Genomic DNA, 26,646 nt, shown 5'->3' on the forward strand with positions numbered 1-26,646 from the left:
CAAGAGCGGGGGCACAAGAGCAAGTTAAGTCGTTGTGCACATAAACGCAACATCCAGCTTTGGATTGAAAATGAGGATAAAGTAGGAGGGAACCGGAAATGTGCTACTGTCAGTTGCCTCAGACACCTGTGTTTCAGTGAGGAGAAGAAAATGAGGTTTAGAAGAAGAGAGGTGGTGTGCTACAGATTGAAAATTAGATCTTAGGCCGCGAATGTTGCAGAAGTTAGTGAAGAAAAAGTTGAGGAGGATGTTAAGACACTTAGGGTCGTTATCAGAAGAGCAGTCTGACCTGGGGACATTTGTGGTCCCCCTCCCCAGATGGGGACTCCGAGGCTGGTGTTTGAGTCGCCATATATATATATATATATATATATATATATATATATATATATATATATATATATATATATATATATATATATATATACCGTCGGACATAGGGTAAGTAGCGAGGGAGTAGCCAGGAAATGACGTGGAGGTTTGTGGAGCTTCAAGCTCCAGGCTTCGGATGATGAGCTTCTTTCGAACAGGAATGGTTGGCTCTTTAGAGGATTAAACACCCGATTCCGAGGAAGTGAGGATGAGGGTGGGGGGATGGGTGTTGGGATGTCATCCTGCCACCTAAAAGTAATTTTAAGCGCACCAGGACTACCCCTCACTACTCGTAGCCGCTAAAAGACTGTTAGGTCTTAAAAGTGTTTGTGTATTATTTGTGTATTATTTTTAAGTAATTTTTAGCAGTAAAAGAAAACTGGTCACTATTTTTTTTTTTTTTTAACGTAAGAGGGTCACAGGCCGAGGGAAACGAATAGCAAAAGAAATCCCACCGAGCTGCCAGTCCGAAAAGAAATTTCAAGACAATAATCGAAAACTGAAGGATGAGTGTCTTGAAACCTCCTCTTGAAAGAGCTCTAGTCATATGAAGGAGGAAATACAGAAGCAGGCGGGGAGTTTCAGAGTTTACCAGAGGAAGGGATAAATAATTATGAATACTGGTTAACTATTGCGTTAGGGAGGTCGATATAATAGGAATGGGAGAAAGAAGAAAGTCTTGTGCAGTGAAGCCGCGGGAGGATGGGAAGCATGCAGTTAACAAGATCAGAAGAGCAGTTTAGCCTGCTAAAAGTGTTTATGTATACGGGTTGGGGAACCGAGACGTCGGGGATGACATCGGTGCGGAAGACGGTGCCACCTGCGCTGTCATCATTTCCAATGATAGAGCTGGTGTTGTCCTGGAGGGCCGAGACGCCAGGGTGACGTCGCTGACGTCGTTAGCATAAGTACTACGACGGGGATGAGAGAAAGAAGGTCTTGTGCAAATAACAAAGTCATAAGAACAGTTAGCGTGAAAATAGTGATAGAAGATAGCAAGAGATACAGTATTGCATCAATGAGAAAGAGGCTGAAAACAGTTAATTAGAGCTGATAAGATGAAAATCTTTTGACTTCACCCTGTCTAAAATAGCGATACGAGTGGAATCCCCATTACATGTGAAACATACACAATACATGGACGGATATGGTCCCTGTACAGAATTAACAGCTGGAGGGTCTGGGTGCAGTGATGAGAAAAAACTGACGGAGACGACTTAGAAAGCCTAACTTCATAAAATCTGTTTTAGCTAGAGATGAGATATGAAGTTTCCGGTTTAGATTATAGATAAAGCACAGAGCGAGGATGTTCAATGTAGAAGAGGAGGAAATTCCAGTGTCATTAAGAAAAAGGGAATAGTTAATAGTTGTGTAGAGTTGATAGATGAGGAATTGAGTTTTTGAGGCATTGACCATTACTAAGTTTGCTATGCCTCAATCAGAAATTTTAGAGTTCATAAGTCAGGCGTTTGGTGGCTTCTCTGCGTGAGTTGTTTACTTCCTGATGGGTTGGACCTCTACGAAAAGACGTGGAAAAGTGCACGGTGTTATTATCATCAGTGTAGGAGTGGATAGAACAAGAAGTTTGGTTTAGAAGATCCTTGATGAATAATAGGAAGAGGGTGAGTGACAGGAAAGAACCCTGAGGAACACCAATGTTAATAAACTTGGGAGAAGAACAATGACCGTCTACCACAACAGCAATAGAACGGTGAGAGAGGAAACTTGAGAACAGCGCAATGGGCTAGTGATAGGTATGAGGAGGCCATGCTCACCCAAACGTTTATAGGACAGCATTCCTTGTGCTTCTTCTCTGATATTTCATTACACTGGGCATCTATGACCTTTTCTTGTTCTCCGGTCCTGACAGGGACAGGCTGGATCAACGGAGAATGGATTGGCGATGTAGGCACAACATGTTACGTCCGGAAAATAATGCATCATTTCAGTCTTGAGCAGTGAGAGGTCATGAACGATTTCTTGGGAAAATTCATCATTGGGTTCACTCTCAAGGGTAATCAGGAGTTCGAACATTCCGTAGCTACATTTGCTGTCCAAGTTCTTCATCCAGATGTCCAACTTCCTGACAAACCCTCCCAGCTTTGATATGAAGCTGGTCCCTTGAAACGACAGGTTTACTTGGTTGAGAACCCCAAAATGTCCGACGGGTAGGCAAGCCTTGAAATAAACTCCTCATCCACCAGTTCTTTTTGAAAAGGGTTTTCTTTTTCCCTTAAAAAAAAAAAAAACGATGAGTTCATCCCTCAGTTCCAAGAAACGCCCCGGCAGAGCCAGTAAACCTTTGTGTGGTAAAGGAGACAAGTGTGGTATGAGCCGAAATCTTTACAGAGCACTTTGAACAGCCGAATATTCAGGGCTAATTTTTTTTTTTATATATATAAAATTCACGATTTTGATAGTTTTGTTCAAGCATGATAGCACCTTCGGAGGGGGCATCTTAGCGCAAAGAGCAAATCTGTGTATGAAACAGTGGACAGAGGTGGCATTAGGTGACACATCTTTCACATGGGTCTGATACAACTGGAAATCACACATAACTCAGAAAATGCTCACGTATCACCTATAAGGCCCTCCTGTACAACTAATGGTACGCCTGCCACAGTTTAGAAATCACTGCTCTAAGGTAACAACGAACGTTTCACCAGAATCCTTAAAAGAGAATGACAAATACTCAGTAAGGAAAGCCAGAAGATCACCTGTAGAGCGGCCTAGACGGAACCCATACTGGTAATCAGATAGAAGATTGCGAAGTGATAGATGTTTAACGATCTTGTTGAGGATAGATAAAAAAAAAAAAAAAGTTAAGAGAGTTAGGAAATTAAAGCAATATGAAGGCAATTTAATGAATTCGAGCGGTCACCCTTTTTATGAACCGGTTGAATGTAGGCAAACTTCCAGCAGGAAGGAAAGATAGATCTTGATAGACAGAGTTTGATTAAGAAAGGTGCAAGCATGAGGCACAGTTTTGGAGAACAATAGGAAGGACCACATCAGGTCCTTTCCATGTGTTAAGGCCACCGAATGGAAGGAAAACATCACTGAGAAAGATCTTAATGGGTAGCATGAAGCAGTCGGAGGATGGAGGAGAGGGAGGCATAAGCCCTGAATCATCCATGGTGGAGTTTTTTCAAACGTTTGAAAAAAAAAATAATAATAATAAATCAGCTTTTAGAAATGTGATGGCAATGGTGCCACCAGGTTGAAATAAAAGCGAAAAATTAAGAAATAAGTCTCGAGGGGACTTAGGTCTTGAAAGATTTTGACAATTAATGAATGAGTTTTGGCTAGTTGCAGATCACACTTGGCATGATTCCGGGCAGAAATATAAGGTGCATGAGATTTAGGTAATCGTAGGCTCAAATATCTTTTGTGGGTCACCTTTTTATCATGTATAGCACGAGACCAGGGTGTGTTAAACCAAGGTTTGAAAGGTTTAGGTCGAAAGAAAGAGTGAGGAATGTACACCTCCATGCCAGACACTATCACCACTGTTGTGCTCTCAGCACACAGAGACGGGTCTCTGATACGGAAAGAGTAGTCATTCCATGGAAAATCACCATAATACCTCCTCAGGTCCCCTCAGTTAGCCAAGGCAAAACACCAGATGCACCTCCGCTGAGGATGTATTGGAGCGATAGGACAAGATACAAATATGATGTGATCAGAGGAGCCCAACGGAGAAGATAGGGTGACAGCATAAGCAGAAGGATTAGAGGTGATGAAAAGGTCCAAAATGTTGGACGTATCTCCAAGGCAGTCAGGAATACGAGTAGTGTGTTGCACCAGTTGCTCTATGTTGTGTAAGATAGTAAAATTAAAGGCTAGTTCACCAGGATGGTGAAGGGAGAGGAAAGCCAAAGCTGGTAGACTAACAGTGCTGGCAACAGATTACAAGAAGAGATACCCATGTGACTATCACAAAATTAGTACGCAAGGGAGGCAGAAGCGATCGGCCGTTAATGACTTGGAGAAAGCGGACATCCTATACAATATATGAAACGCCGCCTTTGTGTTCTTGATTAGATGAAGGTGCGATTTACCTAAGTTACTTGAAAACGAAACTTATTGATTAGACGCACGTGTGATTTACCGAAGTTACTCGAAAATGGACCTTATTGAAAGTTACGTGAAAATAAACCGTATGATGGAGATTTGTATAAATAAATAAAGTTACTCGAAAATGAATTTTATTGAAAGTTATTGGAAAATAAATCATACGATCGAAGTATTGCAAAATAAATTTTATAATAATGGGAGCCTTGTTTGCGCAATAGATCGCTTTAACATCATGGTGTATATTATGAGGTGTATGAAACGGGAATAAATAAGAGACGGAGAGACAAGCTAGACAGAGCCGTTAGATTGAAGGTCAAGAAGGGCAAGCCCCTTGTCACATGCACTCGTAAGTGGAGGCTAACAGTTGTAATGCAGCCCAGGGTAAAATATTATATGTATATATATATATATATATATATATATATATATATATATATATATATATATATATATATATATATATATATATATATATATATATATATATATACACAGATGGTAACTGGACATGTGTAGGAAGTGTTTTCTCACTGAAAGTTAATCGCTTGAAGCTATTCAAATCGGATATATAATGTGAAGTGTTTCGAGATATTAATGATTAAATTTTTTTCTTTTTAGTGCTAGAATACTGTACATAATGGTCGGAAGTCATATATGATCGTGTGAATATATATAAATAATACAAATTAAGTAACGTTATAAAAAAAAGTGTTTTCTTGAACCCATAAGTAGTTGTCTTAGAAATTCAGAGACGCAACATGATCGCGTAACAGAAAATCACGACAACTAAATAGCATTTCGCGATAAGCCAGACAAACGGTTAGTACATATATATATATATATATATATATATATATATATATATATATATATATATATATATATATATATATATATATATATATACGTGTGTGTGCGTGTGTGTGTGTGGCGAGGTATCAGTGAGGTAGCAAAGAGGGTCTTATTCAAAATATATTATGGACAGGAAATCTTAGAGTGGTTAACTGAAAATGTATGAAAACATTCTGTATCTCTTCGCCATCCCTGTGACATGATAGCCCTTATGATTTTTAACGCGTGATTTACATTTTTTTTTTTTTTTTTATTTCCTGTGACCGACAATATTGTTTTCAATAGGACATGTTGTATCCTAAAAAAAAAAAAAAAATAAAGATTAAAAAAAAAATTGGTAGACACTCTTCGCATGATTAATTTAGTTTGAGAGTGACTTAACTCAAAGACAGACTGTCGAAAATTCAGAAAACTCGAGAGCGTAGGCATAGAGACGCAACATCCAGCTTTTGAGTGAGAAAGAGGATAGAGAATGGAGGAGGAAACAGAGGATGGGTTACTGCCAGTTGCTTCAGACAACTGTGTTTCAATAAGTAAAAGATGAGGTTCAGTAGAAGAGACGTGATGTTCCACATTTTGAAAATTAGGTCTTAGTCCTTGAATATTACATAAGTTAATGAAGAAATTAAAGGAATGAGCAGTGTCAAGACACTGTGTCGATAGCATAATAAAATAAAATGAATAAATAAATAAATAAATAAATACGTAAAATATGTAGACGTAAGACTAAAAAAAATGTTACGTAATGTGCAAAAATAAGATAAATAAATAAATAAATAAATAAATAAACAAATAAATAAATAAATAAATCACCTCTCTTCTGAACTTCATCTTTTACTTACCAAAACACAGCTAACTAAGGCAAGTGGCAATAACCTATTTTCTGCTCTCATACTTTCTTCATCCTCATTTTGAATCTAAAATTGGATTTTATGACTAGGCTTTTGAGTCTTCTGAATTTTCTCCTGAGGTGAGAATGGCCAGAGTGGCTTGCTTGTTGTTTCTTGGGGATTGAGACACACACGGGATATGGTTGGCCCGTCTGTGCTTTTTGTCTTCAGTGATGGCGCTGGTGCCACATCTTCTTTCTTGGTGTGGGAGGTGGCAAAAGGTTGGTGTGGGGGCTCCTCGTCGTCGTCGTCTGTCAGGGAGGAAGGCCGCTGTTTCAGTTCATCTCGAGAAGCTCTTCTATCGACATCATGCCTGTCGGTGCTCCCTGCGTCAAGGCGTCTTCATAGTCGGAATCGCCTGGATGGTGGTACAGGAGCGGCGTGTGTGAGACAGGCAGTCTGTGGAGGAGCTGCCGGCAAGGGGTTCTGGTTCTAATCCTCAGTGACCGTTCTGTACTTAGAGCAGCCTCCTCACCCTCTCTGGACATAGTTTGTGTCACGCATGGTGACCCTTGTCGCAATTCGGACATCGACCAGGACAGTTTTCCCCAGCTCTCAGGGCGCTGATGCACTCCAGGTTGACCCCAAGGTGGGATGCCAGCCGCTGCAGACACCACAGAGAACCCGGGACCCGCACTGGCTCTGGACATGCCTGAAGGCCTGACACTTGAAGCACCGCAGGGGCTCAGAGGTGAACCTCCTGACTGAGTACACACCCCACAAGCCTAGGTTGAGGGAGTCCGGGAATTGCCCTTTGTATATGATCTCAACCTGACGCGTGGGTTCTCGGCGACTGTTCCCTGCGCGATACAAACACCTGCGGGCGAACGTAACGTGAGGACACACCAGAGTGGGCTCGAGGGAGAAGGACAAGGAGTACCGAAGAACGACGCCCTTGGTCTCCACCGTGGCCTCATCCAGGGTGATGCTGAAGGGTTTCTCTCGTGCGAGCCTCGTGCGAGGAAAAACGCAGACTCCTCAGTCTTGGGCTTGAGGATAAGCTCGCGCCCATCCAGGAGTACCAGAAGCGACAAGTTTCTCATAGGGAAGGAGCTTATACTGCCGAAACGATGGTAGGAGTTGGGGAAGAGACGCCTTGGGGCATCAAGGAAAGAACGAAAAATCTCTTCACATGTTATTAAGTGCTACACGCTACGCTGCTGACCTTGCTGACCTTGCTCGCTCTCCTACGGTCAAGGATCCTCGCACACGTCTGCTACTACTGGCCCTACCCCTTCCACTTCTGCAGTCATCCGTTGTTCTGATACTGCCGTCAGGGAAACCATCAATATTAATACCATCTCTGATGTTTCTAATGAAGCGCCCTCTCATTAGTCCCTCTACCTCTACTGCTGCTAGCCCTTCTACTGCCTCAACCGATGCCTCCCCTGCTAACAGAAGTGCCTCCTACCCCTCTCAACACTGATAACGACGCCTTCACCATCGTAAGAAATAAAAAGAAGAACCGCAGGCGCACCACGACACTCAGTCAACTTCTTGTCCCATGACTACTCGCCCTTCTGCAGGAGTGGCACGCGCATCCCTGCACCACTGACCAAACACCCAGCTTTTTGCTTACCAGCTCAAGAGGGATTCCAAACCTCCTACGATGTAGTGACAAAGCTAAAGGAGAAATTCCAACACTTAAATATGCAAATACGCATAGAGACGGACGACAGTGTAGTCCTGATCCTGAAGGACGACGCCACCTTTTCCACCCTAGACGACCTTGCCTCCAATCCCAAAGCCCACGTGAGAATGGAGAAACTCCTCCCAGAACCCAAAACCTGCAAAGGTGTGGTAATGAGTTAACCACTATGCATGCCAGGAGGCATCTACCGTCCGTAATCGACATTGGGAATTGGGGAACATTTTACCTGTGACCATATACCCCGGAACCACTCCGGTGGTACCACTGCCAGCGGTATGCCAACTGCTTCCGCCAGCAGGTGCACGGGATTTGCATCGGCCGCCACGGCACCCGGCAGTGCTTCGTTCATTTCAAGAGAAAAGAGAAGGTAAGGCACAGGTGGAAAGAGTCAGCATGCTTGGAAGTCCAGTTGCGCTGCAAGGTTAAAGAAAGTACAGTAAAATCCCTCTTATCCGGCATCAACGGGACCGCCGACATGCCAGATACTTGAATATTGCCGGATACTTGAATAGAAGTGAAATTATGTCCACAATCACCACCCTACACTCACGCATCTTACCATAACAAAGATCAGCTGATCTTAATCAGCAGCTGATCTGATCAGCTGCCTAAGTGTAAGCACAACACGCTTCCTCTTTTCTACAACTTTAGGCATGATGAAGGCGTCAGGCGATAAACAGTGCACAGGCGGGACTGAGTCACTGAGTAAACACAGTGCAGTGGGCCGCAGGTGGCGTGAAGCAGTGCGTTCTGTTGGCGAGGGGACAAAGTATGCCTCGCGCGGGAATTTTAATCGAGTTTATGAGTACACATTGATTTTTTATTGATTTTAAGGCTCGGGGAAAAATGTGCTGGATACTTGAAGCTGCCGGATACTCGAATGATGGATGAGAGGGATTTTACTGTAAATGAAGGGAAGCAACATCAAGTTCAGTGGGTACAAGAATGAAATACTTTTATGATCACGGATCCTTCAGGCACCTTCGTCTGAAGACAACAACAGACCACCAGGAAGCCAGCCCAATCATCACACACAGCTACTCCACCACTATCAACATCAGCCGATTTCCCCCCATACCAGTGGCAACAACCGCTGCAGGACCACAGGTACCTGCAGGACAAACGGTACCCCCCAGAACATGAGGCGGAGGGACGTCATGCATCCCTCCGCCTCAAGCACTGCCAACACCCTTGCTTCCACCAGGCCCCCTGGTAATTACCGCATATATCCTGCACTCTTTCGCGATGGAGCTGACCACGTCGATGGGAGAGATTCTCTCCCAGATTGTTGGCCATAGCTTTCATTGAGGTAATGGAGATTGTGTCCAAGAAGGTTGTGGAAAAGGTACAACACCAAGCCGAAACCATCACGGCATCTCTCCTTCCAACATCTTTGACACGATCGACCCCACCTCAGACCAACGACAAGTCAACGCCGCCTCCGACCAAACACACAATAACACCAGAGAGTTTTCACGCCTCTGCATCTGTCAATGGAACTGCTATGGGTTCCGTAGGCAGTTCTCGCTCTTAGAAACAGATTGCTCTGAGACGGTGGATATATTCCTCCTTCAAGAGGAAGGTTGTACCTTCCTGTCGGAAGGTACAACCATCTCCCTGCCAGACTACCGAGCCTACCACTGCCTCCGAGAGCAAGGCAAAGGCGGGGGGGGCCTTCCTATTCTCGCCAGACAACACTTAGATGTCCGCGAGAACAGGCATCCCTTGCCCTGTGGGGAAGGTGCTGAAGTACAGGCTGTATCCTTCCACCTGCCTTACTTCACACTCCAAATTCATAACCTGTACTCTCCACCGGGTGTAGCACATCATGTAGCTGAACCCGTTGATCTCGCTACCAGTGAGATGGTTCTTGCCACTGGTGACCTAAATGCTCACCACACACCCCTGAGTTGACCTCAACCAACTAACCAGGCTGGCCACCACATCTTTGAATGCTACAAGGAATTCGGCTTGATATGACTCCTTGACGATGTGACACTCCACTCACATTCAGCAAGGGAGGCTTGACTGGGCTCCTCAACCCGCTCAATTCCATCTCCTAACTGGATGCTCCTTCCTGTCCTGATGAGCGACTACTTCAGCATTATTTTCGACCTACCTGTGCGAATCAATACCCTGCCGCAACCCATTCCGCTCTATAACATGTGAAACAGAGATTGGAGACGCTTCAGGGATAATTCCGAAGAACTTTTCCGCATTGCAAATATGGATCAATCCTTAGATGAGCAAGCGGCGTTCTTTACCAACATATTTTCAGAAGCCGCCGAACGATCCATCCCAGTTCCCAAACCGCACACAAGGGTGTTCAGAGACGCGGGGATATATGGCTCTCAGGTCAAAGAACCGAATAGGCGGGTTAACGAGGCATGTAAGGAATACCAGCGCCACCCTGCGATGGTATTCGTCATATCCGGGTCAAAGACCAACTTAGTGATAAAGAATGACTAGACTGGTGCTCCTCTCTTGGGGCCCATATACCACTGGTAGAAATGTGGCGCAGGGTCAGGACGATTTACAATCCCTCCCCCAGACTTCGTCCAACCTATCTTTCCCCACAGGAGGGGAGCCACCAGGCTTGCAAGAACCCGCTCCTCCCCTGAGATGCTTCCTTCTGCCATTCAAAGAAAGCAAGCCGTCCTGGAAGCTGATCGGAACGATGGCGTTACCACTGCATGTGTCGAGGCAGCTGCTACCGACGCCCCTTTCTCCTCTGATGGATTGGACGATGCTCTAACCCCCAAAAAAGAGACACTGCTCCAGGGCAGGATAGGATAACCTACTCCATGCTCTCACAAGTTCTGCATGGCCATGGAGGCATATCTCTGCTGCTGGCCTGAGCAATCACTTACTACACAATACCGTCATGCCTTCCAACGCCTTGCAGCGCCCGCTCCAGATTGTGACTGGGTTCACGCTGCTGCAGATGCAGCCCATGCCTTGGGGGTAGGCAATCTGGTAAGGTGTGACCCAGATATCCCCTCACCAAACTTATTCTCTTACCACCATGGGCCCCACTTCAGATACGAACGACAACTTTCTCCCATGAACGGCCAAAAGCACTACTCCCGGCTCGCCTTGGGCAGGAAGATTTGTCACTGGTATCATCCTGCACCTCCTCTGATGCTAAACACTATCATACAGACGGGTCTGTCAATGAGGACGGTGTAGCAGGCGCTGCCTTTGTGTGGGGGGAGACCACCGTCTCACAGAGGCTGTCACAGCATACCACCCCATTCCATATTGAGTTGGTTGCGATATTCATGGCACTACAACATGCAGGAGACGGACCCCCTTACGAAATTCATCTGTTCATCGACTCCCTTTTCTCAATTCTTGCTATCTGGCATAAGTCGTCTTCAGACAACTTTCAGCTTTTGTTAACACTTCATTATCAGCTAACCCTCCTCGGAACGTCACCTCCCATGTCCCTTGCAGTTACTCCTCTCTTAGAGCTGAGATTGACCGCGCTGCTCTCTCCGCCACACGGACTCCGTTCGACACAGCTCTAGAGGGTTCGCGACCAGCTGCATGGTACGCCATGGCTAATGGGAGAAAGTGACTATCGTTACCATCAGACATCCCGAGGCCAGCAGTGTCATCCATTATTAGACTACGCCTTGGGTTCCTAAGTAAGACAATGATACTTGGGCAAGTATCCTTGTCTCATTGCCTTGACACAGAAAAGGACTCGCTGCTACACACCGTCCTCAGATGTCCAGCATCCTACGCGCTCCGTAACCATACACACCCACAACTGCTTGAAAATGAGGATATAGCAGCCCAAATAATTCGGAAAGCTCACCCTAGATCCCTGGCGGAGGTATGCCAGACATACCCGCCTCCCATTTAATGATTATATGCAATGCCATCTCTGACGGGCTCTGATTGTCTGTGTGTCACACCTCGGACACAATAAACAACAACAATAACAGCGACTCCAGCCATTTCCACCTCGGCTACAACACGCTACTGAAGAAGAGTTAAGAAACCCGAAATCGCGATCAAGCGAAAATGACTAGCTTCGGCGAAGTCATAAACTACAAAATTACAAGAGAAAAGGACATATAGAGAAAATATAAAAAAAAAAGTTAATAAATGGTGAATTAGCAATCGCATTTAACGACACACACACACACACACACACACTCACACACACACACACACACACACACACACACACACACACAGAAAGACACACACATTGTCACGATCGCTTACTTACCTGCGATCGTACGATCCCGGTTATCTCTCCAAGAAAGTGGACGTTACACTGATCCCGGAAAGTTTTAAAGATCTGGATTTTTAAAGGCTTCGAGTGCCTACCCGACCTATCCGAAATCGCCAGAATTATCTCTCACCCTACCTTTACCTTGACGCAGCACACCTGGAATCACCTCCAATACCAGATTAATGTTGGGGGAGTAGAAGACACGATTATTCTATGTTACAAGCACATATATTAATACTAATTATAATTCACAAACAACATGAGGTAGTACACGTTACTACATGACGTTCTCGTCACTTCCCAGAACACCAGAACCCGTTTACACCTCCACCAGTCACAGAAATATTTCCCCTCAACCGCAGGAATTTACTCAGACGCCACTACCGCGTCCCTAGACAATAATTCCCGTATTTCACCTCTTCAAGCCTCACAGGAGATTACCATAATCACCAAAGATTACCCATAACACCATAACATCATCCCCAATGTCACCACTACACCACAACACCAGCTTCCAAGGTCAACACCACAACCTCCACCCACAAAATGGCTGCCAGTTTGACCTATGACCCCTTCCAACAGCGTCACCGGCACAACTCAACAACCGAATTTCAGCGGACAAGAGCTCTTGGTACCACAAAAGACTCACTAACCTGATCCTGGATATCAAGGTTATACCGCTATACCACTAATACCTCCACAAACTCACTCCATCACCAATCCACACCAAGATCCTTCCCTGAGAAACGCCACCTTCCTCCCCACTTCACGACCCAAGGCGTTCTGCTCTCCCCTCCTTGGAATGTGTTGTTGCCCACTCAAGCTCCCTTCGTTTCCAACGTATTTCCACCTCAACTATACTTCCTTCCTTATACATACAAAGATATACAGAACTTAAATTATGAAGAGAATAATACTACATGATATGAAATGGGTAAATAAGCCTTACACTACTTATAACAATTATAAGGATAATGCCCGAATGGCAGGTAACCGGAACACGGGGACACTAAGAAAACGTGATCCCATTCAAGGTAAACTCGGCCAATAACATGACACACACACACACACACACACACACACACACACACACACACACACACACACACACACACACACACACACACACATATATATATATATATATATATATATATATATATATATATATATATATATATATATATATATATATATATATATATGCTACATGGTGCTATATATTTTTAAGCTTAATTTTGGTATACAACTTGTCATATTAGGAATAATATATTCAGCCACAGGGAAAAAAAAAAAAAAAGTCACGCGTTAAAAGATCATGTGCTGCCAAGGCAACGGCTGATATCACATGAAAAACAAAGAGATTGCTATCATACATTTCTGAAGACTGTAGATATTTGTATTTTAGTTTGTCACTGAGATTTTTTGCCTTGATATATATCGACCGGCCAATCCCGACTCATGCTCCAATGTGTTAATGAAAAAAAATCCTGCTATAATGTAGCTTTCTTCTTTTTACAGGATGATGGCTGCAGTATCTGTGATGACTCTACTTCTGGGAATTATAGTAACGGTGGCAATTGTAACCACGGAAGATCAAGATAATAAATATTTATCATCGATCAGCACAGAGGGCGGTTTGATAACCGGTGTTTCTGAAAAGTCAACTAAAGGAAAAACTTTCTATGCTTATTACTCAATACCTTTTGCCAAACCACCTATGGGAAATCTAAGATTCAAGGTATTATATTTTATTTCAAAATTTGTTTCCAAATATCGTAATTTTAATCAATTCGATTTTCTCCTAGTCTTATTGAACCTGAACGATCTTTCTTAACCACTCAACCTGCAGGCCCCAGTGGAAGGTGTATCTTGGAAAGGGCATAGGGATGGAACCATACCTCCACCTCCGTGCCCTCAGCTACCGTCTGCTGTTGACCATTCCTTTATTTACGGGGAAGAGGACTGTCTCTTCCTTAATGTATTCACAAGCAAAGTTAGTAATTTTTTTTTTCGCGCGCGCGCGCGCATATGTGTGTGTGGATTTGTGTATTTCTCTAAATGTAACTTATTTTGTAGTCCATGAAACAATGGAGCTAAATTAACATCCTTTCATGTGCTTACAAATTGTTACTTTAGATTAGTTTTGTGATTTTAGTAATTTTAATGCCCAACAATGATTTATAATTAGATTATCTCTCTCTCTCTCTCTCTCTCTCTCTCTCTTGATGGTGATATTACAAAAGTGCAGGCTGGAACTCGTACTCCCTCTGAACCTGCTTCTCATGCTGGAAGACTACCCGGGTCAAGTGTTAAGTCATGTCTTAACACTCTTATGATAATTAATGTCTATGCATCCTTGTCATACAGTGCTATCCACCTTACAGTTCTCCTTATTTGTTTCAAATATGACGGTGACTGTCTCTCTATGTAAGTGTTATGTGACATTTGCATCTGACATTGCTTCCAAAGCTGCTCTTGAGGCAATAAATTTGCTGGGTATTTGAGACCCCAACTTAATTGCTGACATCATTAGATCAAACAATGTAGTTGACAGTAAAAATTATTTTTGCCCTAACATCTTCGACGGAGCAGAAGAATGTACTCCTAGGGTTCGTCACACTACATCTTACTGATATGTGGCTATTATAGGAAAAGTCGAGATAACTTTATTCACGTTGCTAAATATCTACATAAAAAGTAATACCGGACTAATCCCAATGCATAACCTGAAGATATATGGTAAATGTGTGTTGATTCGAGCTAAGGATCTGACAGAGGCCATGATGCTTTTCGATCTACCTTGCTCCTCTGATAGGGTCTTTGACTTCATCAAACCACAATGAACGTTTAATTACTGTAAAGGGCGTGCCGTTTTTATGCCATAGGGTCACTGACCAAGGGAACAAATTTATGATGAACAAAAAGGCCCATTTAATTGCCAGTTACCAACTGCTTAATTGCCAGTTGCCAAAAGACTGCCGAATAAAAAAAAGGCAGATGACGGAGGATGTCTTGAAACCTCACTCTTGAAAGTTCATAAGTTCATGTCATAGGATAGAGGAAATACAGAAGCAGGCAAGGAATTCCACGGTATACCAAAGAAAGGGATGAAAGATTGCGAATACTGGATAATTCTTGCATTAGACATGTGGACAGAATAGGGGTGAGAGAAAGAAGAAAGTCTTGTGCAGTGAGGTCGCGGAAGGAGGTGAGGCATGCAGTTAGCAAGATTAGAAGAGCAGTTAGTATGAAAATAGCTGTAGAAAATAGCAAAAGATGCCACATTGCAGCGATGGGAGAGAGGCAGTTAGAGGAGAGGAGTTGATAAGATGAAAACCTTTTGATTCCATCCTGTGTAAAAGAGCGAAATGAGTGGAAACCTCACATACATGTGAAGCATACTCCATACATAGAAAGATAAGGCCCTGTACATCTGCTGGGGAAAGGGGTGATTGCAGATGAGAAAAACTGGCAGAGACGACTCAGAACGCCAAACTTTACAGAAACCGTTTTAGCTAGAGATGATATGTGAAGTTATCAGTTTAGGTTATAAGTAAAGGGCAGACCGAGGATGTTCAGTGTACAAGAGGGGGACAGTTCAGTGTCACTGAAAAAGAGGGGATAGTTATGTGGAAGGCTATGTAGAGTTAATAGATAGAGGATTTGAGTGTTTGAGGCACTGAACAATACTAAGTTTGTTCTGTCCCAATTAGAAATTTTAGAGAAATCAGAAATTAGACGTTTCGTGGCTTCCCTGCATGAACTGTTTACTTCCCGAAGGGTTGAACGTCTAAGAAAAGGCGTGGAAAAGTGCAGGCTGGCATCATCAGCGAAGTGGAGAGAAGTAGTTTTGCTTAGATCATCGATGAATAATAGGAAGAGAGTGGGTGACATGATAGAAACCTGATGAACACCACTTTTAATAGACTTAGGAGAAGAACAATGACTGTCTACCACAACAGCAATATAACGGTCAGAAAGGAAACTTGAGATGAAGTTACAGAGGCGATAGAAGCCAGAGTATGGTAGTTAGGTGAAAATCAAAGCTTTGCGGCAGATTCTATCAAAAGCTTTTGATATATTCAAGGGAACAACGAAAGTTTCACCAAAATCCGTAAAAGTGGCCGCCCCCCCTAGTGGGAACCGCCTTGATAAGGTGGGGGAAGCTTGCATGTCGCTATTACCTAGCGAGTGAGGGTAGAGGGGGCTTTGGCTCCTGCTCGGTCCTATTTAGGATGAGAGGGTTGCCCATGTTAGCAAGGTTGCCAGTGAGGGACCAGTCTATATGGTTCCCAGAGTTATGCTGCCAGTATGGGTTAATGGTGCCATTCACTAGAGGGGCCACCTTATGAGGTCGTCCTGTGTTGGATGGTTGGGTGTCTGGGCTGGGATACGTTGGGGGGGTGGTCTTAGCTCTGCCGTGGGCATACCTTCGAGTCATGAGAGGCCACTTTTTTTAAAACGAGTGGCCCCCATGGGGACGAGATACTCCATTCACGGCGGCCAGCAGTCACTCCCCTTGTAGTCCCAGTAGGCGGTTTCCCTTGGTCCCCGGAGCCAAGGCAGATTTATTTTTATAATATCTGTATGAGTAAAAATAAAAACTTCTGGTCCTCGAGGGACGGTCGACCAGGCCCTCGAGATGTCACCCTCTGGTCGTAATGGTGATGTGCAGGCAGGAACTCGTACTCGTCCTGTTGTTGCTTACCTTGTGGAAGACCCCTTGGGTTAGTTGATTCTTGTCTTGACACTTGTCCTCCATGTCATGCCATGCTATCCACTCTGTTTTCAAGACTTTTGGAACTGTTTTTCGTATCCGTCTGGAATACGACGGCGATTGTTTATCTAATCGATGTTATGTGACATTTACTTCTGACGTTGCTGCCAAAGATGCTCTTGAGGCAATAAATTCTTTGCATCTTGGAGACAACAACTTAACTGCTGAGGTCATTTGATCAAGCAATGTAGTTGACTATTGTTAAAATGTCTTTGGTGATGCTAGGGAAAGTGTTTCCGAAGTTCGCCACCCACCTTCACCTTACTGGTTTGTGCCATACTATAGGGTTGGTCGAAGAAACTTTATTCATGTTGCCAAGTATCTAGAAAGGGAGATTGGAGTCCTCCCTAGAAATAACATAAAAAAAAAAAAAATAAGAAACACAAATAACAACAAGAAAAAGGTGTATTGATGAGAGCTAAAGAAATCGAATGCTCCTCTATCTACTTTGCCCTTCTGATGTGATCTTCGAATCCATCAAGCTACACCGAATATTCAATTACTGCAAAGGGCGCATTTACAACCAGGACCTATACGAATTCTAAGAAGATAAGTCCTGATCGTGTTAAGATTGGTCCTCTTTCCTTCCCAGTTAAGGCATTCGTTAACCGATCTCTACAATGCTATTGGCGTTATGAGTTCGGTCATGGGAAGAAGAACTGTCCAAACCGTCCTCGGTGCGGACATTGCTCTGCCCTTGACTCACACCCTACTTCTGAATGCGAATCAGAACGCTATTGCTTCTTTTGTGGGGAGGCTCATCCGGTACGTTTTCGAAAATGCAAGAAGTATTGTCTTGAGCAAGACATACTTGTCCTGGCTAATTATCAGTTCATTAGGCTTGGTAGTGTCAGGCGTGAACTACTTTTTCGATAAAAAAAAGATGGTGGGGCAAAGAGCAACGCCTCTTCCCTCCACTCTAGTGGAGTTCTTGTGAGAATATTGTTCCATCACTTACCGTGTCCAACAAATTTTCTGTTTTGGAAAATTTCACCTCTCCATCTTCAGCCAAGCCATCCAATAAATCATCAGCATCACCCACCACTGCATCTTCACCAGGTACACCACAGACTTCTTGTACATATTCTGTTCATATTGCAGATGTCCACGCTCCAATGGATGCTCAACCACGAACGATCCCCAAGACTTTTAGTTAAACCTCCACAGACAAATACAAACAAGTCTCCCAAGCTCCCTCCGCAGTCCCACCAGAAACGTTCTCGGGGGTCTGTTGAGTCCTTAGACTCAATGGGCGTCCTCCCTAGAAAGAGGAGCGTCAGATGACTTAGAGCCAGGTGTAATTAATCAAAGTGATTCTTCCACATCCGAAATGGACATAAAGGGTCTCTCTGTCCCTCTTCCCAATAGATCCTCTTTCAAGAGAGATACCATACCGTCTTTGTCGAGGGATCCTCCTTCTCCGGTTTTTTCAGGAGATTCAGAGACTAGTGTGCGGGTATCTATCCCATTCAAGAAAAGCGTGCTGCCTCTTCTCGCCTTCGACGACACCGTGGGGACGTCCACTGCTTGAAGGCTTTTCGACAAGTGCATGCCCGTGCTCGCCGCACCTTATAGAACAGAGTTCACGAGATTTTTGCAAATTTTTCGCTTCCTTCCCTTCCTGTATTATCTCGTGCAGGTGAGACGGTACCTGATCCTGAGGTGGTTGCTGAAATATTTGCAGATTACTTTGCTTGTGTTCCCAGGAAGAATCTTAATTCGGTTATGACACACCATCATCACCTTTAGAATCACCCTTGCTGAGGGTGAATTTTACAATGTCCCCTTTTCTATTTCAAGGTTAAAGAAGACACTATCTCAGTGCATTCACCAGTGATTCTTCACCACACTTTTGATGACATCCTACATGTGTTTTTCTTTTTTCTTTTTTCTTTTTTTTTTTTTTTTTTTTTTACGCTATATGTCTAACCGGGCTTATTCCTTTTCATTACACCTTTTCAAATTTATTTCTTGGAGTGTTCCTGTAATCCCCATCAGTTGGCGACCAATTATCGTCCCACTTCTCTAACCTCTTGCATTTGTAAGTTGGTGGAAAATATAGTAAATGCCAGGCTTATGTGGTACTTAGAGAGAAACAATTAGTTATCGCCTGTTCAATATACTGTCATAAAAAATGCGGCTTACGTCTGATGTTCTTTTGCTTTCAGAATCTTATATTTTATGAAACATTACCAAGTAAACATAACAATGTTAGAATATTTTTTCTATTTGGAGCAAACACACGACATGGCTCGGTGCCACATAATTTTACTTATTTTGTTCGAGTATGGTCTCCGTGGTACGGATTGCATGCGTTCTGGCTGAAGGTCGTCCACTTGAAGATGTGCTACAAGGAAGTATACTTAGTGTCACAATTTTCACTGTAGCTATAACTGATTAATTGATTGTTTTGTTTGGTGCCGCTGCAAAATAAAAAAAAAATAACAATGATTTCAGGTTAATATATTAAGATATTAAAAAGAAAAGTATGATATGGTAAAAAATAAATAAATAAATAAAAGTTATAAAATGTGATTATAAAAAAAAAAACGAAATAAGATGAATCACTGCCCGCCCCCAAAAAGAAAAAAGTGCAAAAAAAGAGACGGGTGGTATTTAAAATACTGAGTTTAAAATGATGGATACTAACCCTAGTGAGCCAGAACAGTGCGTCTGACATTGTTCGTTTCGTACTCATGGAACTGGCCCCACTGATACAGATACCTGACGTTATGTGTCCAGGACACTGACCCCACTGACCCAGCCCCTAAGACCTAGCGTTGTTCGTTACGTGTCTTCCTCACTTGCTTCCAGGTTCTCCCAGTGCAAGGATAAGGTTCCGCACAATACTATATTACTGGTAAAATAATAGAAAAAAATCTATAATTTGTTCAAAAGACCAGCCTTTTCCACAAACACAAGGATCTCCCACAGCTCTACCAGACTGGGACATTCCACTCCATAAGAAACTGTCACATTGTAGGGGGAACTAAGCAGTCATGACAAAATTGTTGTTTCCCGGGACATACGGTAACCATGAGTGAGGCGCGTGTCCAGAACCGGGCCAGTGCAATCTCGGAGCGGCGCTCCTACACATGGACAAACATTCAAAGACAGAAAGTAACAGAAGTTATCTTGCCCATCTTAGTGCTGGCAACCAAAGCCTTCCACCAGCCCTGCCAACTGACAAGAACTGCCACTCTTATACAGGAGTATAAGTCATGAAATGAAATAGGGCTGAAAGGAGCAACCCGAGTTTCTGCTTCTTTAACCAACCTATCAGCCCTCTCGTTCCCCGAAATCCCAACATGTGTTGGAACTCAATAAAACTCAACGTGATATGATATACTCTACGTTGTAAAAGGTAAAGGCACTTAAGAATAAGAAAAAAAAAAGTATATATATATATATATATATATATATATATATATATATATATATATATATATATATATATATATATATATATATATATAAAGAATCATGGAAGGACTACAATGTTTCACAGCAAAAAGAATACTACAAGAGTCGCTAAAATAGTAAAAAATGAGACGGGAAGAGTAAAAATAATTCTTAAAGCTAGTATAATGGCAGAAAGCTCCGCTGTAAAAACCGAGGCAACACCGGGGAGGATATCACTTGAACAGAATGAAGGAAAGATAACACCACATCTAACACCAACTTCGGATTTTGAACATTCCATATTTTTTTTATTTATTTATTTTTTTTTTTTAAGCAGTAGGGACAATGGCCAAGGGCAACAAAAATCCAATAAAAAAAAAGCCCACTGAGATGCCAATCCCAGAAAAAGGGTCCAAAGTAAAAAACTGAAGGATAAGTGTCTTGAAACCTCCCTCTTGAAGGAATTCAAGTCATAGGAAGGTAGAAATACAGAAGCAGGCAGGGAGTTAAAGAGTTTACCAGAGAAAGGAATGAATGATTGAGAATACTGGTTAACTCTTGCATTAGAGAGGTGGACAGAATAGGGGTGAGAGAAGGAAGAAAGTCTTGTGCAGCAAGGCCGCGGGAGGAGGGGAGGCATGCAGTTAGCAAGATCAGAAGAGCAGTTAGCATGAAAATAGCGGTAGAAGAGAGCTAAAGATCCAACATTGCGGCGATGAGAGAGAGGCTCAAGACAGTCAGTTAGAGGAGAGGAGTTGATGAGACGAAAAGCTTTTGATTCCACCCTGTCTAGAAGACCGGTATGAGTGGAACCCCCCGAGACAAGTGAAATATACTTCATATATGGACGGATAAGAGTTAGCAGCGGGAGGGAGGCGGATGAGAAAAACTGGCAGAGATGTTTTCAGAACACATAATTTCATAGAAGCTGTTTTAGCTAGAGATAAGGCTTCTAGACTCTAGAAGATGAATAGCGGGAGACTGCCACACGAGAGACTGAGTCAGTGAGACGTTGGATTGGATACTAGCACCTCAACAACAGGGACCACCGACGCAAGTCCAATGGAAGGACACCATCAACCATCAGTAAGCTAGGGATTGGGGATGAGCGGAACGCACCAGTTCCCAGGCTAATACCAGTCCAATACCCAAAGTCGAACCTCAGTAGCAGATGAATAATACTCCAAATTAGAATAAGAGTTCAGTGTAAGAGGTATGAGTGCCCCAAGAGGTGTGAGGCAAAACTGTAAGGAGCGACATCGCTTTCGTGTAAGGTGCCTTGATAATTTTATAACTAAAGTGAGGTACCCAAGTCAGGCACCTGTCAAGTTTAAGTCCCAGGAAACGAGTTTCCTCCATACAAGAGATTCTTCTATCATAGAGATATAGGTCTGGGTCACGATGAACATCAAGGAGGCAGCAAAAGTGTATAGCCACATTCTTCAAAGCAGAGAAACGAAATCCCCGAGTTGTAGCTCACTGAGAAATCCTATTAATTGCCAACTGCAACTTCCTCTTAATCAATGGCATCTGACCCGAAGAAAAAGAGATTGACAATTCATCGACATGTAGGCAACCGCGGATTCCGTCTTGAAGCACATCAATGTTTATAGCCAAACCGTGTGGCACTAACTAAACTTCCTTGTGGCACTCCATCTTCAAGTGGACGGGTTTCTGACTGAACACCACCAAACCGTATCCATAAAAAAAAAAAACAAAAAAAACAAGAAGAGATAAAAACTGATGTGTAAAAATAGGAAGTCGGCCACGGTGATCGACCTCGAACGGGCAAAGTAAAATGCCGTGCCACCAAGCTGTGTCGTAAGTTTATTATGTTTTTTATTTGCGAATTATTCGTATATAGAAGATTCTAGAGACAAAGGAACATCAGACGTAGAGCGCATTTTACGAAAACCATATTCAGTAGGAGACAAGTAATTGCATCTAAATACCACATAAGCCATCTTTTTACCATCTTTTCCAGCAACTTACAAGTGCAACATGTTAATCCGTCCAGTGCCAACGCCGTAAGTTTACGGCATCTCGCTTACCCGCGCTCAGTGCCGTGAATTTACGGCGGCAATAAAAAAAAAAAAAAAAATCTGCAATGTTTATTTGTTAAATGAACTTGACAGAAAACACACTGCGTGTATTCCAAACCTCGCACTACTCAGTGGATGTGTTAACTTTTTGGTGTGGTTCTTATACGGGGCATGAACGGCGATCATGTTAGTGTTTGTAGTCATCGTCAGAGGCAGTCATTGCGCGCCACCTTAGGTTGAGTGACGATCATATTTACTCTGAGTTATTCGCGTTTAGTAATGAGGATATGTTATCAGAAATGTCTGATGATCCTGAAGCTGATAAAGACTACGTACAACTGAGTGAAAGTGCTGATAGTGAGGAAGAGGTCCCCTCACCAAGAAAAGACTTTATGATACATACAGAGGTTCAGACAAGACCACCTCATCAACCACTGCACAGCGAATGCTGTTTTTTGATGGGGATGATAACATTCCATCAACATCGGGCTGGCTTGTAACACCACTTGACATAAGACGAAGGGGTTCCACTGATGGCAGCAAGAGGAGACCTCCAACAGATGCGAATGAACAAAGTGCAGCTTTACCACCAACACTACGTGACATCACCCCTACCACACCAGCAGCTAGCTGTTCATCCTTCAGCTTCACGCGGTCCACCACCAACCCCTATTGTATCAACACCATCATTGCAGCCTTCTACTTCATGTGGGGTGGTGAAAGGTTGTAGAAATAAGCGAAGAAAGACAGGGGAAATACCTAGGTCAAGGAAATGCCCTGTGGTAACAGCGTGACACACGAGTCGCTGACACTGGCGACCTTGGGACCACTAAGGCTTGCCTTATCACCACACCACCCTTTTCACCAGTCTCACCTGCATCACACAAACAGGCAGAAGGAATTGGAAATGGGGAATGGGTATGGGAAGATGGGTATGATTTTGTACCCACACTTACTGAGTTTCAGGATGTCAATGTTGCAGGATGTAAAGTTCCTGAATGATCAGCATCGTCGTCTACACTAGATTTCTTCACATCTATTTTATCAGTTGATCTCTCCAGCAAAATTTTAGAGCTTAACAACAAATATTCTTGGTTCAAACGTGGTGCCATGGTGCAAACTCCTCATTGTTCTGGCATGATATTGAGTTTAATGAACTGATCCAATTTATATCTCTTGTAATTGTCATGGGAATAGTAAAAAAAAAAAAAAATACAAGCATTTCTAGTTAATGGTGTACAGACACCTTTCTCCTCATCCCTTTTTTTGGAAAAGTGATGTCACGAAATAGATTTGAATACATCCTTTAATGCCTTCATTTCTTTGACATACATGATCTTCCCCTCAGGGACAGCACAGACAAATTGAGGAGGATTTGGCTTGTATTTGACCACCTTCGCCTTACATTTTCCCAGCTTTTTCATCAGTACAAAAATCTCGTTATTGACGAGAGTCTGGTGTTGTGGAGGGGTCAGTTATCCTTTAAACAGTATATTCCCACACAGATTCGGGTTCAAAATCTTTGTAATGTGTGACTGTAAGACTGGGTACATACAGGATATGATGTACGTGGGCGAGCAAACAGATTGACCTTGACAAGGAAGTGGGGATTTCAGGGTCAGTTGTAAAGCAGCTGATTCAACCTTGCTTGGGACGTGGTCATGTCGTGTACCTTGGCAACTGCTATACCAGCCCTCTATTTGCGCGTTACCTATTACAGCACCAGACAAGAATGTGGAAGACGGTGAAGAAGATGCGGAAACATATGCCTCATCATGTGGATTTGATGGAGAAGAAGCAGGTGACATTTTTCAAGGCAAGTAACATCCTTGCTACCACTTGGATGGACAAACGGGAGGTGAACATGCTGTCAACCGTTCACAGGCCTGTCATGCTGAAGACAAAGTCGATTGACTGGAGGGATGAACATGGGCGTCATGTCTGGAAACCCGAGTGTGTTGTTGATTATAATATCAACATGCGCCTTGTCGATCAGTCTAATGCAATGATAAGCAGCATTGATTGTGCAAGATCAACCATCAAGTGTTACAAGAAACTCTTCTTCTATCTGCTTGATGTTTCCGTCTTGAATGCTCACATTCTCCACAGGGAAGTGACTGGCAAGCGGGACACACTGGAAGAGTTTGCCCTGGAGGTATGTCGCGAGCTCCTTGCCAAATACGGCAAGGAGACCATCTCAGAGCCTCAGCAGAGGCTCAGCTGACATCCCGCTAAGGCTCAGAGCTCGCAACTTTACAGCGGGTGTACCAAGAAGTGAGAGTGGACGCTATGTACAGCTACTCGACAAGACGCCCTCGAAAGTTCACTGACTCACGATTTCAATGCCTTGAGCCGTACTTTCAAGAATACCACACGCTTCCTCACTTCTAAAGTGATTCAGCAGTGCTTATAAACAGTGTCTTTATGACACAGTGGAAAATGTGCCACCGCACACTCAGTCACATAAGAATAGCCTACCAAGAGTGAGCATAACTGCAATGCGTTGAAAAATGTACCAACTCTCACTCACTCACATACAGCCTACCAATCGTGCGCGCATTGGCAGTGTGGTGATATACTCGTAGTATATAAAACATTATCAAGGTTTCACTTTGCTAAACCACTTTTCCCATGTTTTTCCATTATTTTTATATTGCTTAGGATTTTTTGACCTCATAAGAAAAAAATAAATAAAAAAATAAATAAAATAAAATAAATAAAAAAAATCGTGCCGGGAGTTTGGGAAAACGGCCAAACGTCTCAGAGACGGATGTGAGAGCAGCAGAATGTAATACATCGGTAAAATATATTGCAGCCTCATCAGAACTATCATAGTCAGCCAACGAACAATTAGGCGAAGTGAGTCTCATAAAAAAAAGTTGTCAATCAGCCTAATCTAGACGCCAACGGGGAATGCGAGAACTTCGTTCAGACTGTCGATTCCAATAGTACAGGAAAGTGATAGCTGCCATATAAATCTGTTAGAATTTGCCAATTGAAGTCTAAAACAACAACCGAGATAAATGTCATTGGCTGTAAAGTTGCCAATTTGACTGAAAATGTGTTGTATTCCCTGAATTTAAAATCCCTAACGCCTCATCCTCTAAAAGAGGCAAGTAAAACACCACTAGGGTTGATTGCATTGTCAACCCATAGTGGGTGGCGGCAATTAAAATCTAGAAGAAGAGAAGGAGAGGGTAAGTATTGCACGAGGCAGGTAATATCGCCCCTCTCTATAGGAACACCGGTTTGAAGATAAAGACTGCAAGTTCTATACCACCGGATTAAAAATATCTTGAATGCAACAAATTGCAGTTCAAGTTCATTGTAAATGTCTTTGTAAACTAGAATTGCAGTCAATATTGGTGGCCTTGCTGAGACAGCAGGGAAACAAATCTTGCTTTTTCTCTTTATTTAACAAGATACGTAGAGAAGGAACACACAGGTCACAACACAACAATGGACGAGTACTGGCAGCGGGACAGCGAACAGGTGGCAGGTGTGGTGGTGGCGAAGTGTCTGACGTGTTCTTGTCTCCAGGCGGACGACCTTGCCTCGCTCCATTCACATGCTGCCGCCCCTGTTGCTGACGTCACCCCTGCCTACGTGGCAGCTCTAAATAACCACCACCAACGACCCATTAACATTAGTTGTCCCAAAAGTTTTTCACAAATACGATACTTTACAGTTCATAATATTACGCTTGCTCTAGATTAAAACCAGAATAAAAAAGCATAGTATTCGGAAGGAGCAGGAGAAGCCGAGTCTCCCACTATTGTCTCTTGGACACACACACACACACACACACCGGAAATGCGCGCAAGCCACAACAATTCCATTGCAGGAGCTTGAATATTGCTACTCTCTAGTGGTTTTCAGGGAAGCCCAGAGAGGAGCTTCTTTTGCAAAGCTGATTAGGTACTTCACTCGGGCGGCGAGGCTTATTAAGTCCTACGTTGCTTGTAAGCCCAAAAATCTGAGTTTGAGTAACTGGTGTGCTCATAGCAATCGATACACAAGTCTCCGAAACTTCCGAAAAGACCAGAGGAGGATTCCTCGACATAGACGGAATGGTATCCTTTCTGGAGGAGGTCCTATTGGGAAGAAGGCCAGAGAAACCCTCTACGTCCATATCTGATGTGGAGTTTTAAAAACCTTGGGAGGTGTTCATGCTTGAGAATCCATGAGGAGTTAAGGGAGTTAAAAACTAGAGCTAAGGGAAGAGACGTATATCGTTGCCCAACCATCCTTCTGTCTAAAAAGAAGTTTCCGCCTGGCTCTACCGAGACTAATCAAATGAGAATTAGCCAGTTGAAGAACGCCCTCTTGTA

The 26,646-nt window shown here is 43.2% G+C and overlaps 1 protein-coding gene across 12 annotated transcripts in view; it reads left to right on the forward strand.

The window, feature by feature from the left end:
- The window catches only part of LOC135112820 (esterase FE4-like), a 154,254-nt gene that overhangs the window by 10,896 nt on the left and 116,712 nt on the right, over positions 1–26,646 (forward strand). For all 12 annotated transcript variants that reach the window (XR_010274568.1, XR_010274569.1, XR_010274567.1 and 9 more), the window contains exons 2-3: positions 13,613–13,832; positions 13,944–14,087. Coding sequence is in view for 8 of the 12 variants with exons in the window: in XM_064027655.1 (XP_063883725.1) it covers positions 13,613–13,832; positions 13,944–14,087 (364 nt within the window). In the remaining 4 variants the exon portion in view is untranslated. The remainder of the gene's footprint in view (positions 1–13,612; positions 13,833–13,943; positions 14,088–26,646) is intronic.

Source organism: Scylla paramamosain, chromosome 24, assembly GCF_035594125.1.
Source record: "Scylla paramamosain isolate STU-SP2022 chromosome 24, ASM3559412v1, whole genome shotgun sequence".
NCBI lineage: Eukaryota > Metazoa > Arthropoda > Malacostraca > Decapoda > Portunidae > Scylla > Scylla paramamosain.